Raw genomic sequence first — 14,111 nt, 5'->3', positions numbered from 1 at the left:
GATAGCATGATTTATTATTGGAGCAAGAAAAGGCTAAAGACATGGACATGCAAGAAAAAAGTATAAAAATGGATAACACAAAAGACGATGCATGCACATATTAGAAGAAAGTAAACATTGTACATTGGTAATAGAGTAATAAGATCACACTGCACAACATTACCAACATCATTCTATTATGTCACAATTTATCTTGGGAATTTTAATGTCAAAGTACCATCTGAATGATTTCATACATTTATATAAAGTTACCTGAAATTATTTGGGCAACCAAGCTTTTACTATCTCCTTAATTCATGATACCTAAAATTACATATATCGGCTGTTCTGAATAGAAAGAGAAATTATTTTTTAAAAGTACTTACTTATTCAGAACTCTTGCTATACCAAAGTCCCCAAGCTTTGCAACAATTCCATTCTTGCTAAGAAAAATGTTCTATAAATGGAGAAAATGTTATATTGTTTAAGATACTTCAAGGAAAGAAAAGATGATTTCTATCTTGGTCTCCTCTCTGAGCAGTTACCTGAGCTTTTATGTCCCTGTGTAATATCTTCCTGTCGTGAATATGTTTTAGTCCTAGAGAGATCTGTACAAACCAACTCAGGATCTGTAGAAGGAATAGGAAACAAAATTATTGAAAAGTCTGGTAGTCGTTGAAATGTCTTCATGATAACATGCAAAAAGAGAGAAATTATACAGTGTGTATGTGTATTTATAGGAATAAAGCTAATAGATTCACCTTATCATATTATTATTTTCATTGTACAGATAGAAAAATGGAAACACAATCCAAACATCGCTGGTATGAAAGGGAATTCTAAATCCAGAAAAAGACAAGTAGAAGCAAGGGAAAGACAGAGGTTAGGTCAGTGATTTTCTTGATTTCTTATTTAACACTGGGTTACTGACTGCCTCAGGGGTAGTGGCCAGACAGCTCTGTTTTCTGACCTGCCTGGGAACATTGGATCTCAGAGAGAGAAAGAGGAAGACATGGAGAATCTGTGAGGTTATTAGCAATTGTAATGAAATATCTATCTATCTAATATAAAACCAACAAATATTTTACTTTTAAAACTGAATTTTATTTCTTAGTCATGATTTTATTTTATCTCTGTTGGCCATGAGCCTCTTTATGAAAATGTGTTCTATGCCTATGGGGATTTATTTAAACTATTCTAATATTTCACTGGTTCTTTGTCTACCAAATAATACAGGAAGAGGAACATAATAGGAATAAAAGCTATATTCCAGACATTACTATTCAGTTGTAATTTTAGTTCATCCCCAACAAAGGGAAATGTAATTTGAAATTGTGTCATGAAAAGCATTTTTATAAAATGTGGCAAAATAATACCTAGATGAGAAGAAAAGAGGGTTTCTATGAATATGGAATTTAATACATAATGTAAATGAGCATGAGAAGAATGCTTGATTAATCTTACAGAGGCTAGAGATATTGGTTCTTTAATCATTCATATATTCAAAATATTCAACTCTAGGAGGAAATTATATGGGCATATTGCTCTTACATGCAAAAGTGAAACAAAGAAACAAATGGCCAAAAGAAAGATGGGCCATTCCTGGGTGCTGTTCAAGGCAATGGCCTTCCCCATCAATCACACGGAACCTAATTTGGATTCCTCTCCACAGAGACAAACCTGTGTCCTTCATGAGCACAACTCCCAAGAGGGTTCCAAAGGAGGCTTTGGAGTATAGAAGAAAAATGTTTGTACAAAGAGAGAATGGGAACTGAGGCCATTACTCTTCACCTTTTCTCTCCCCGTCTTAATAACCAATGAAACTAAACGGGTATGGCTAAGATCTTCTATCTTCCCTGGCAAAGTGGGATAGCTATTTCAAAACAAGAGTATCAAATGGTAAAAGAAAGAAGAGTGAAGCTATAAACATGTCACATTTTAAATGGCTAAGGAACTCCGCATTCAGAATTTTTTTTTTTAGCCATGAAGATTTATCTCAGAGGCATCTGACATGAGATTGTCCAAAGAGATGATCTTTTCTCCAGAAAATTTCACCCTCAAAACCAGATTCAGTTTAAGCTCAATTGCAAACTTGTTCAGGATTAAAATCTACCAAGAATAGCGATCCACTATTTTACGGTTTGAATTTCTCCACCAAAAGTCATGCTTCATATAAACATGGTCTACTACTTATGCCATTATAAATTTGATTCCCCCCTCACACACATATAAATTAGAACGTGAATTAGAAGTGTTTTTACCTGATCTTCACTAAATAACACTCCCCGTTGTCTATTGATCCTTTTCATGAGATCCCCTCCATCACAATATTCCATTACAATAAACAGCCTGCTGTTCTCTGTAAGAAAAGGGATCATTTGGTGCTGGAAGTGTTTCAGACATTTATCAGTCATTTCAAGTTCTAGAAGGTGGAGAATATAACAGATAAATGTAGTATATAATAGTTAAAAATTCTGGCTGTAGAATCGAGATGGACTGGGTTCTAATCCCACTTTACCACTTATATTTCTTAGCTCCGTGATGCCAGGCAAGTGACTTTAATTCCTTTGTACCTCATTAGCTCATCTGTAAAATGAACATAATAATATAGAAATTTTCTCTGAGGAAATTTCTATATTATTATTCAGCCATGCCATTGAGCACTGACTGTCCTCTGCCTAACCACTCACTAGGTTCCTGGACACTCCGCATTACTGTTGTCCCTCAAGGCAGACACTAGTGGCTACCAGGCTCTCTCCTATGTCCAAGGACCTCTGCTCCCGCCAATTAAACTGATTCTTACCAACATCTTTGTGCTTGTTCCCAAATCTGTTTATGCCATTTACTCTTGTCATTATTACATAAACCGATGAAATATAAATGGAAAATGAAAGAGGTGATTATTTCTACAAAAACTACATTGAATGTTTTGGAGGACCAGTAAAAGTGAGTAGCTTTAAAAAAAACAAAAAAACAAAACAACACTGACCCAAATACTGGATGGGACAAGTGAAATATAACTGGAAAACCTCTAAAAGGATTGTGGACACAGATTATCCATAAATTCTCATTCTGCATTAAGGAAAGGAAACTGGAAATTCTAAATAAGGGGTGTAGTTTACGTAAAAATGAATATTCAGAATTACAGTTAGTAGATTCATAATCAAAGACAAGGCTTTGGTCTTGCATTGAAAGTTTGGCAAATGATTGTATTTTTATATAAGAATATGTTTGTATGATTGCTATGGTCTAAATGTTTGTGTCTCCCCAAAATTCATATGTTGAAATCCTAACCCCCAAGGTGACAGTATTAGGAGGCAGGGCTTTTGGGAGGTGACTAGCTTATAAGGGTGGAACCCACATGATGGGATTAGTGTCCTTATAAAAGACCCCTCTCCCCTTCTACCATTAGAGGACACAATGAGAAGAACCATCTATGAAACAGAAAGTGGATCCTCACCAGATACCGAATCTACCCACACCTTGATCTTGAATTTCCCAGCCTGCAGAACTGTGAGAAATAAGTTTCTGTTTTTATAAACTACCCAGTTTATGGCATTTTGTTATAGCAGCTGGAACACAATGAGATGTATGATTTCCTGCTTTAACCAACTTTGTTCATTAGCCAGCCAACTACCAGCTGGGATCTTACTAGAAAAAAAGGGCTTCAACAAACTTGCTGGTCTACACTTTATTCTTTTGTACCTAGCTGGCACATGAAAGCGGCTAAATAAAAGTTTGTTGAGTGGACTCCTAAAAATACCTAAGGAACAAAAAACATACACACCAAAATCAGGCTTATAAGCAATTGTTAATCTTTCTAGTATTTTCCCCTGTAGTTATTGGGTACCCACCTTCATGATAAGGTCCATTCTAACCACCCTATTTAAAACTGCATTCTCACCCCATTCTGTTTTCTGACGGCATTTATCATCTTTAACACACTCTATAATGTACTTAGTAATTATGTTTATATTTATCATCCGTCTCTCACCACTCCCCCAGAGCAAGAATTATAAGCTCCATAGTTGTAATAGGCAGAATTCTAAGATGGCCCTGGTGGACAAACCTTGCATAACTCTCTCCCCTTGAGTGAGGGCAGGACTTATAAATATAATGGATATCCTTCCTCCTGTGGTTAGGTTATATAACAAAGGGGTTTTGCTGATATCATTAAAGTTACTAATCAGCTGACTTTGAGTTAATAAAAAAGATTATCCAGGTGGTTCAGACTTAATCACATGAGCCATTTAAATCTGGGTCTAGAGGTCAGGGCCAGAGCAAGGGAGAGATTCCCAACTCTATTCAAGGGGGCCTATGGAAGAGAACAGAGGTTCACCTGCAGAAGTAGTTCACAGCCAGCAAAAAAGTGGGGACCTAAGTACTACAATTGCAGGTAAATTAATTCTGCCAACAACCTAAACAAACTTGGAAGAGGATCATGAGCCGCAGATGAGATAGCAGTCCTAAGCTGACACCTTGATTGCCACTATGTGAGACCCTGAATGAGAATCCAGCTAAGCCAAGCCCAGGCTTCTGACCTACAGAAATGAAGAGAGAACAAATAGGTGTTGTTTTAAACCACTAAATTTGCAGTCATCTGTTACACAGCAATAGAAAACGAACACAACAGTGTGGGACTTTTTGCCCATTTTGTTCGCTGATATATCTCTGGGACATGCCTAGCACATAACAGACACTTCCTGAATATTTACTGACAGAATTTAAGTGGAATCAATTTAGCCTTAGGAAAATATCACTACATTCTTCTTATTTTCAAGTTGCTTCAAATGAATAAAAATGTCATATTTTCCATAGACAAACATTACGGCCACAGTTCTAATGTTGTTTGTAGAGGTAAGCTGCTTGAGGGCAAACAAAGCCTTTGTCTACACTCTCTCGCAGGCAGGTGTGTCAAGGCTCTCTGAGGCTTTGGGAAAAGCTTGGTGGTTCAAGTCCCAACAATCTGCCAAACACACTCAAAGGCATCACAATAGCTCTGGTTTTCCTAAACACAGGGGTGCTCTACTTTAAAAAAAAAGGTCATAAGAAAATTTAAATTTACAATATAAACAAACTCAGCAGAGGTCGTTTATATTGTAAAAGTGACCTTAGTTCTGTAACAGTATCCAGTGTAAACTGTCTTCAGAAATCAATCTTGCATGGTATAAAGATATACCCCAGTCTAGGAAAGGGGTCCAGTCCGTTCTCTCATTCAGCAAATATGCATTGAGCAGCTACTGTGTGCTAGACGCAAGTGGTGAGCAAAAAAGATGAAGTCCTGAAATTCATTAAATCTACTGTCTAAAGGGAAACAAATATTAAACAAATTCATAATTAAGTACACAAATAGCCACACACACATAAGTATAAGAGTGCTGTGGAAGATCAGCAAAGGGAGCTATGATTTGAATTATGCATTCAAGGAAGGCCTGAGGATGAGCAGCACTTAGCTAGACAGAGAGAGTCACAATAATAAATCAAAACAGGAGGGAAAGAAAGATCATCTTATGGCATTGCTAGGAATCAGTCGACAGGAATGCAGGGCTGTCCTTAAAAGTCGTTCTGTACAACTCAATCCTTGCCCGTGTGCACTGCTCTGCTCCCACAAAGATCTCAGAAGAGTCCCGAGAGCTCTTTCAAATATCCAGGAGTTAAAGAAAGGCACACACAGAGAACTAATCTGAATGCAGTAGTCTTAACCAGTAAGAATCAGTGTCCTGCACAGTGTAAAAACTCAAGAAATAGCAGTTGTATTTATTTGTGTACTAATTTTTACCCACCTGATGATGCCTGAAGATACCTAGGTTAACACTCATGCTCTATCAGCTATTTACCACTCTTGAATTAAAGCAGCCCAGTGTGCTGGGGGTTGGGCTGGGGCATGCCCCCTGGTCAACTGTCGGCACATCTAGCCCTGTCACAGTTTAATAAACACCTGACATACTGTATATGTATTTATCACTGGTCTCCTCCCATTAGAATGTAAACTTCATGAGGACAGGGATTTTCATTTGTTTTGTTCACTGCTAGGTTCCTGACACCTAGAACATTGCCCGGCATACAGTAAGCACTCAGTAAGTATCTGTTAAAGGAATGAATGGTCTCTGACCAATGCTCCTTCATTTGTTATTTCTTTCTTTATGTATTTTTTAAGCTTTGGGATGGAGTGATAGACGGAAGCAAGGAGGGATGTTGTATTCAGGTGTGCAGAGGAAGGGAATTCCTTCCTTAAAATCCGCCCCCTCTGTTTCAGCAGTTTGCTTGGCTGTGCTGTGTGGCTGTTTGCTGCTCTCCGTAAGAGGATTACACAGCCCCACCTGTTGCAGGGCCTCGTGCAGGAAGAGTACACACACACACACACACACACACACACACACACTACATCCTAGCTGGGCTTGAGAGTGATGGCATGGTAGGACTTTGTCTTCCTTTTTCCTCTTGCTCACAAGAACAAGAACAGCTTGCTCCACACCTGGGCTGCTCCTTCAGGCTGGACCCCAGACCTAAGACCCCAGTGCACCACAGCCAGCATGTAATGTGAGTGAGGAATAAACGTGTATTATTTATTGTAGGCCACTGAAATTTGGGGGTTGTAACTGCAGCAAAGCTAATACCCCAATCATTAACCATCTGGGGGAGTGGGAATTAAGGAGAGGTGGAAAAACTTAAGAAAACATACAAAAGCTGTTTACAAAAACTCACTAGAGAGGAAATAATGACCATGTCACAAATTGCACTTTAAGTAAATGGGGAAATGATGCATTTATAAAAAATAATTTGTACACAGCTCTCAGGAACATATCTTTTATGTAATCCAGCATCCCTATACTTTATTAAAATCCTTTAAGAATATTGGAAAATCAAACCTTGAAAGGAACTGAAGAAGGTTACAATGTTGGGATGTTTCATCTTTGCCAGAAGAATGACTTCTTTCTTCGAAGCTTCTTTCTCTTGGATGGGCATCTAAATGACAGCAAGAGACAGAGTAGTCTGTAAAGGCAACTTGCTTTTAAGAACATGCTTTCTTCACTCCCATTCCAAATTCTCCAGGATTTCAATGGCTTTTAGTGTCAGTTCTAAAACTGATCACTCAAAGGCAGGAAACGACATTTCTAGAATTAGCAGAGTACCCTTTGTCTAATCAATTGTTGACAATCAATCAAGAAAATAAATATTCCTGGTGAAATTTGCTGTATTGAAAGTTGCCTTGGTGGTATTATATTCATTATCTAGACATCTGGAGGAAAGTTATTGTAATATCTATCTTTCAGTGGCAAAGGAATTCTTTATAAAAATGCAACGTCCCAGCAGCAATCACTGCTAAGAAGAAACAAATAAAATCTAAAAAAAGAAAATGTACCATATACCACATAAATCAGACCAGTAAGAGTCTGTATTAAGATTAGTACATTTGTCATCTTCAAATAAAAATTGCCTCTTGTGACTTCATTTTAGATTTACTGTGTTGTCTTATTATTCTATTTGTCATCTATGGACAATACTTTTCAAGAGTTTTGGAGCCAATACCACTGGTCACACCTCATTTCTACCTTTCCTTCTTCATCCTTGACACATTACCGATGTGTCATTTCTATACTGACTTCCGGCCCCAGGCTGCCACGCCTTTCTGGCCTCCACTCATTAATGTTCTTCCACATTGGCCCACACGTGGTGTGTGAGTTCCCAAATACCCCATTCTCATTTAGACCTAAGAATTTTTCTTAAATTAACATTCTCAAGTCCAGCTTCACTACACCCCAGGTGAAGGATAATCCTTCAGTAAGTTATTTACCCTAAGCTTCAATGTTTGCACCTCAATTTAAACTGCATACGAGTCAGTACCTATGAGTTTCAAAACAAAAATAACTGAATTACTCCGACCAGATTGATAGATTTAGAAACTTAAAAAATGTTAACTACTATTTTTTCAAAAGAATATTATAAACAAAAAGGCAAACATAAGTTAGGTAAAAATATTGGCAACAGGCCAGGCTCAGTGGCTCACGCCTGTAATCCAAGCACTCTGGGAGGCTGAGGTGGGAGGAGCACTTGAGGCCAGGAGTTCGAGACCAGCCTAAGCAGGATCAAGACCTGGTCTCCACAGAAAATAGAAAAATTATCTGGGAGCAGTGGTGTGCATCTGTAGTCTCAGCTACTCAGGAGGCTGAGGCAGAAGGATCGCTTGAGACCAGGAGTTTGAGGCTGCAGTGAGCTATGATGATGCCACTGCACTCTAGACTGGGCAAGAGAAAGACCTTGTCTCAAAAAAAAAAAATTGATAACATACATGCTAAAGATTTTTGTATATATAATATATAGACTTATGACAAATTAATGAGACAAAAAGGCAAACACTCCAATAGAAATATGGCAAAGTATATAAATAGACAACTGACAAAAAAATAAAAGAAATAAAAAGGGCTGATAGAAAAGATATTCAATCTCACCCAGTAATCAAAGGAATGAAAATTAAAACAAAATTTGATATAACGGTTCATCTGTGAAATTGACAAAGATGAAAAGAATGTTACTAGCCACTATTGGCCAGGATGTAGCAAAATGGACACTCATATTTTTCTGGTAAAAGTATATAAATTGGTAAAATCTTTCTGGGAAGGGAACTGTACAGTACATAACATGAAACTTCAAAATGTTCCTATTTTTGACTTACTAATTCTTCTAGAAATTTATTCAAGGAAAATAAGAAAAAGTGTGTCTAAGAGATATCATACAAAAACCCTTCATTACAGTGTTTTATTGCTGATTTTTAAGTTACTCTAACAATGCATGCTTGTGATTTTAAAAAATATTTTAAGCCAGATAGAAGTGAATAAGGTAAAAGTGAAACATCCCCTTTTCTTCCCCACCCATCCCATGTGGGGTATTCCCCAGGGATACCTGCTGATAATTGTTAGACTCTTATTTCATGCAATATATAGGTAAACATATATACATAGTTTTGTTTAATAAAAATGAGTCATACTTTACATATTAAATATTTAATCATAGCCCCCAAATCAAACAACATAACTATCTGAATATAGAAGAAGAGTTAAATAAATTACAGTGGCTTTTTTTTTTTAAGATATGAGTTTTGCTATGTTGCCCAGGCTTGATTCCAACTCGTGGGCTCAAAGGATCCTCCCACCTCCACCTCTTGAGTAGCTAGGACTACAGGCATGCAGCAGTGCACCTGGCTCAATTATAGTATTTTTAACCTATATACGGTCATACTATGCAGTCATTAAACAGCAAGGGAGGCAACATGTTATTGTGGAAAGAGCAGAGAGTTAGATGGATCTGCTGGTTACTGAGCATCTGTGAGCTGATTACTTACCTACCCTCTTTGATCCTTGGCTTTATAAGGAAAGTAATGAGATCTACCTTTTAGGATAGTTGTGAGGACTAAATTGAGTTGGTATATATGAAACACTGACCAGCGTGGTGGCTCATGCCTGTAATCCCAGCACTTTGGGAGGCCAAGGAGGGAGGATAGCTTGAGGCCAGGAGTTTGAGACCAGCCTGGGCCACATAGCAAGAACCACCCTCCAGCCCTGCCCCCCCCCCAAAAATAGTTAGCTTGGCATGGTGGTACATGTCTGTAGTCCCAGCTACTCAAGAGGCTGAGGCGGGAGGATTACTTGAGCCCAGGAGTTTGAGGCTGCAGTGAGCTGTGATCACACCATTGCACTGCAGCCTGGGTGACAGGGTGAGACCCTGTCTCAATAAATAAATAAAAAAACACCTAGGATGGTGTGACATATAATAGGTACCCTGTAAGTGGTAACCATTATCATTATTATTATTGTGAACATTTAATATTACTATATGAGAAGATTTTATTACATAAAGACATTGAATGACATGAGGAAATATTCACAGTATGTTGCTACGTGTAAAAGGATATCACAAAAGAGTATATTGATCATGACATCAATCATTCTAATAATTTATAAAGTATATTTATGCACGAAAAAGAGAGAAATTTACAAAATGTTAATAGTGATTAAGAGAGAAGTTATAAGTTATTCTTATTTTTCTCTAAATGGTCTTATTTTTCCCTTTGGCTTGTTTCAGAATTTCTACAATGAACATTTTAATTTTTATAATCAAGAAAAGAAGGCCGGGCGCGGTGGCTCATGCCTGTAATCCTAGCACTCTGGGAGGCCGAGGCAGGTGGATCACTCGAGGTCAGGAGTTCGAGACCTGCCTGAGCAAGAGCGAGACCCCCGTCTCTACTAAAAAAAAAGTAGAAAGAAATTATCTGGCCAACTAAAATATATATAGCAAAAAAAATTAGCCAGGCATGGTGGCACATGCCTGTAGTCCCAGCCACCAGGGAGGCTGAGGCAGTAGGATCGCTGAAGCCCAGGAGTTTGAGGTTGCTGTGAGCTAGGCTGACGCCACGGCACTCACTCTAGCCTGGGCAACAAAGCGAGACTCTGTCTCAAAAAAAAAAAAAAAGAAAAGATACAACATTTTTTTTGAGGCAAGAAATGAAAGAACATGCTTGGTAATGGTAGGTTGATGAGAGAAAATACTAGCTTTTTGGTACTTGTAAGAAAATAAGCAATTTAAGTTCTGGGGTGTAGCATTTACTGAGAAGAGAGGGATTGGAGAGGTGAAAAGAAATGTAAATTTGTCTAGCTAAGAAGTAATAAAAAACCACATTAGAGCAGAAAGGAAGAAAGAAGTAATAAATGCTAATGCTATGACACAGATGTTACTAGGCAAATTTGATAACATAAAAAGATATGGGAAAGCAAGAATAATAAGGTCTAATATAACACTCTACTTATTTATAGCATGGAGATAAGAGTAGTTCATGAGAAAAATGATGGAAAAAATCAGTGCTGTATTAGAAAAATATAGTCAATTTTTTTATAGAATAGGAGAAATGCTATGAAATGAATCAATATATATTTTTTATAGAAGATTCATCTCCCAAATAGTTTCTCTTTACTTAGAATTAAAATGATTTTATAATTTCTAAGTATGTACCAGCTTAACAATAGAGGAATAGGGCCTGGAAGTATCTACCCATTGACTCATTTATCCAATAAGAACTCATTGACTACCGACTGGCACCAACCGTGATCAGGGGCTGTGTGGAACACCAGCACGAATCAGACATGGGTTCTGCCTACAAAGAACATACAGCTTTGTAAGGGGGAGAAGGCACAAAATAAAGCCAGAGCACAGCAAAGTAGAAAGCAGTCAGTATCAAAACAGAGGTACCAATAAAAGCCACGTGAGTTTACAGAGAAGGAAAGATTTAGAGTGGGAAGATACTGGAAGGTATGGTGGAGCTCAGCCTTGAACAAGTAGGATTTTGATGCTTGGAGACTGGCAGACAAAGACCCTGGGGGGAAAAAAATGTGTCCTTTTCGTATTGGATTAAAAGTCAGCTGAATATCCCACTGAAAAGTAACAAGAATTTTAATTTCTTAACTTTACCTTTGCAAAATTGATCTCTTTTATGACACAGAGCTTGCTATCAGATTTCTCTTTAGCCAAATATGCTCTCCCAAAGGCACCTTCCCCAATGGCCTTTATCACATCATATTTATCCATGGTCTCCAGTGCACGGAGGTTCCTGCAATTAGAGTAATGGAAACGTACCACACACTTCTCATAATGACTAACAAGGTCAGAAAATTGATGACGAGTGTAAAAGAACCCGCTTTGCTAAACTTTCTAGACTTGCCAAGACAGAGACAAATAACCCCTTGTTTCCACAGGTAGCAGCCAAAGTGAGACAGAGCTTCTTGGTGGACTCCCAGCTTTGATACACTGTAGTCTTGTGATCTTGGGCAAACCACTTAACTTCGCAAAACCTCACTTTCCTAATTGCTAAAATGGAAATAACAGTGCCTGTGTTGCAAGTTTGTTCTGAGAATGAAAGGTGTATTTCCAGTGCTTGGCCCCTCGGTAAAAAGCAGGAATGTCCTCAGGCTTCTGTGGTTTCACAAGTCCAGCCTGTCTCAGTGAGGAGGCACTGCCCCCTAGGGGGCATTTTGGAAATATGTGGCGGTGGGGTTCTGTTCTCCCGAGATCCAGACGGCATTTAGAGGTTGTTGGGGCCTGAGATGCTAAGATTCTGCAATGCGAGTGACAGTCGCGCACAATAAAGGATTTTTCCGCCGCCCTACAACCTTGAAAGTCTTTCCATACATTCGTGTGCATGGAAAAATCGGTTTATAACTATCAGGGGATAGAACCAAACTCCATTTAACATCTAAATACAAAATATTTTTTTGCACAGTTTTAATTAACACTGGATTTTTCTAGAAATGCAACTATGCGTAAAGCAAGGGTTGACTGCACTTTGTTTTGTTTGGAACTTTACCAAGAGTCGGTCACCGTTTGGGAAAATCACGCCCTCCCCTGGCCACGCTGCTCCCGGGATCGCAGACCTAACAATCTGCACTTGCTGCCGCCACGTTCAGGGGACTCTGCCCAGGCGCTGGTACCTGGCTTCTTCACTTCTTCGCGTGTGGTGGTGCCAAGTCTTACAGACCTAAACACAGGCTTTATTTATAAATTGCTTTCCTATATGTCCCCTTTATGCTACAGTTGCAGCATAACGCAGGTTTTTAAAAACTGGGTGAGCAAGCAGGTTGTTTTCAAATAATTTCATGTCAGAGTAGCAAGTGGGTACGAATGGGGTGCAGGAGAGGACGTGGACACCCGAGGACCCGGTTCTGTGGGAGGCGGACGCAGAATCCGGGCTCTAGGTGACCGGCCCGGGAACCGAGGGCCCGCGATCCTCCCGCCCAGGTGGCACCAGGAGGTGGAAGCCCCCAGGTCTGGGAAAAATTCTCCTCCCCTAGGGCCACCCGCGGAGGCGGCCGGCGGGTGGGTGGCAGAGCTGTCGCCAGCCCCTGAGCTCCGCGTGCTGAGCGTTGCCATGGAGACTGACGCGGGCCCCGGACGCCAGGCAGCCCCTCGGCCGCCCCCGTCAGCCCCGGCGGGATTCCAACCCCTTCCCCCGCCGCTCCCGGAGCCCCGGGTCGGCGCCGGAGCAGGGCGAAGGCGGCCCACCTGCAGCATACCTGCTCTGCGGGGCCAGCGAGGCGTCCGGGGTGGGTCCGGTTCTCGGGGCGCTGCGCCTACCGCGCCCGGGGCGGAGCCGCGCGGGGAAGCGCGGGCGGGGCCCGAGTGGCTGGAGGACCCGTCCACACCGCCCACCTCGAAAAGCGGTCGGAGGCCGGGAGCTTGGCGACCCGATGGGGTCCCCACCGCCCGCTGCCTTCGGTGGGGACTCCTTTGCATAACACTCAACAATACCGCTCCCCGTCTGTTCTCCCCGCACCGCGTGCTTCGGGTACATCATCTCTGTGCTTTACAGCAACCCTGCAAGGTAGTAGTCGCCCAAAACAGAGAGAGGAAGAGCGTTTCTTGTGCAGAGCCTCAAATATTGCCAAGAGGTAGACGTGAGACTGAAAGCTCATCCCACTTTGGGCCACAACTGGCGCCTCCCGCCGGGTCCTCTAACCCAACAGGCTGCGGCCCAGCCCCAGCGGTCAGCACTCACGCGCCTCCCACCCGACCATGCCCCAGTCGCTATTTGCAATCAGCCTGCCGTCTAAAACGTTTCATCGTGTTTAGTTGAAAAGGATGTAATTTTCTACAGTTGTAAATACTGACACGAGTAACACATATCCAGTGGAATCTAAGTATCACGGTGGTATCATACCCTCCATCGCCCATCGAAAACAAAACAGCACAAAACTCTTAAGAACCAGAAAGTTTACGTCATAACTTTTTCTCCTTGGAACGCTATCTCTATCCCACTTTTCTGATTTAATTTTATCCCAGGGTTATCTTTTTCATGTTTCAAAGTCTTACTGATCGATCACCCTATCATACTGCTCTGAAAGAAGTACATACATGGAAATTAATTTATATTTCCTGATCATAGAATCTTAAGGGTTTTTGATACTTACTAAATATACACAAGCAAAATTCTACTGGAAATTCATCTCTTAAAGACCTGGATGGGCTCCCCATGCCTCATTACTACCTGTGTCCACTGACGAATGCTAACTTCTTGCTAGAATAGACAAGGTTCAACACTGATTTCCTTCCATTTTTTTCTTTTAAAAAAATCTGTAAGTGCTGAGAAA

At 40.3% G+C, this 14,111-nt stretch overlaps 1 protein-coding gene across 3 annotated transcripts in view; it reads right to left on the bottom strand.

Moving 5' to 3' along the window:
- NEK5 (NIMA related kinase 5) overlaps positions 1-13,523 on the bottom strand; it is a 48,093-nt gene extending 34,570 nt beyond the window's left edge. For 2 of the 3 annotated variants that reach the window (XM_045567293.1, XM_045567295.1), the window contains exons 1-6: positions 13,038-13,523; positions 11,440-11,578; positions 6,849-6,945; positions 2,241-2,338; positions 525-608; positions 366-436 (exon numbers count right to left, since the gene is read on the bottom strand). In XM_045567293.1, the coding sequence (XP_045423249.1) occupies positions 366-436; positions 525-608; positions 2,241-2,338; positions 6,849-6,945; positions 11,440-11,578; positions 13,038-13,318 (770 nt within the window). In that variant the 5' untranslated portion in view covers positions 13,319-13,523. The remainder of the gene's footprint in view (positions 1-365; positions 437-524; positions 609-2,240; positions 2,339-6,848; positions 6,946-11,439; positions 11,579-13,037) is intronic. The other variant, XM_045567294.1, reaches the window with a different exon arrangement.
- Between the last annotated feature and the right edge of the window lie 588 nt (positions 13,524-14,111).

The sequence above is a fragment of the Lemur catta genome, chromosome 13 (genome assembly GCF_020740605.2).
Source record: "Lemur catta isolate mLemCat1 chromosome 13, mLemCat1.pri, whole genome shotgun sequence".
Classification (NCBI taxonomy): Eukaryota; Metazoa; Chordata; class Mammalia; order Primates; family Lemuridae; genus Lemur; species Lemur catta.
Note: the sequence above shows the minus strand (reverse complement) of the source record. Positions and strands in the feature narration are given on the sequence as shown.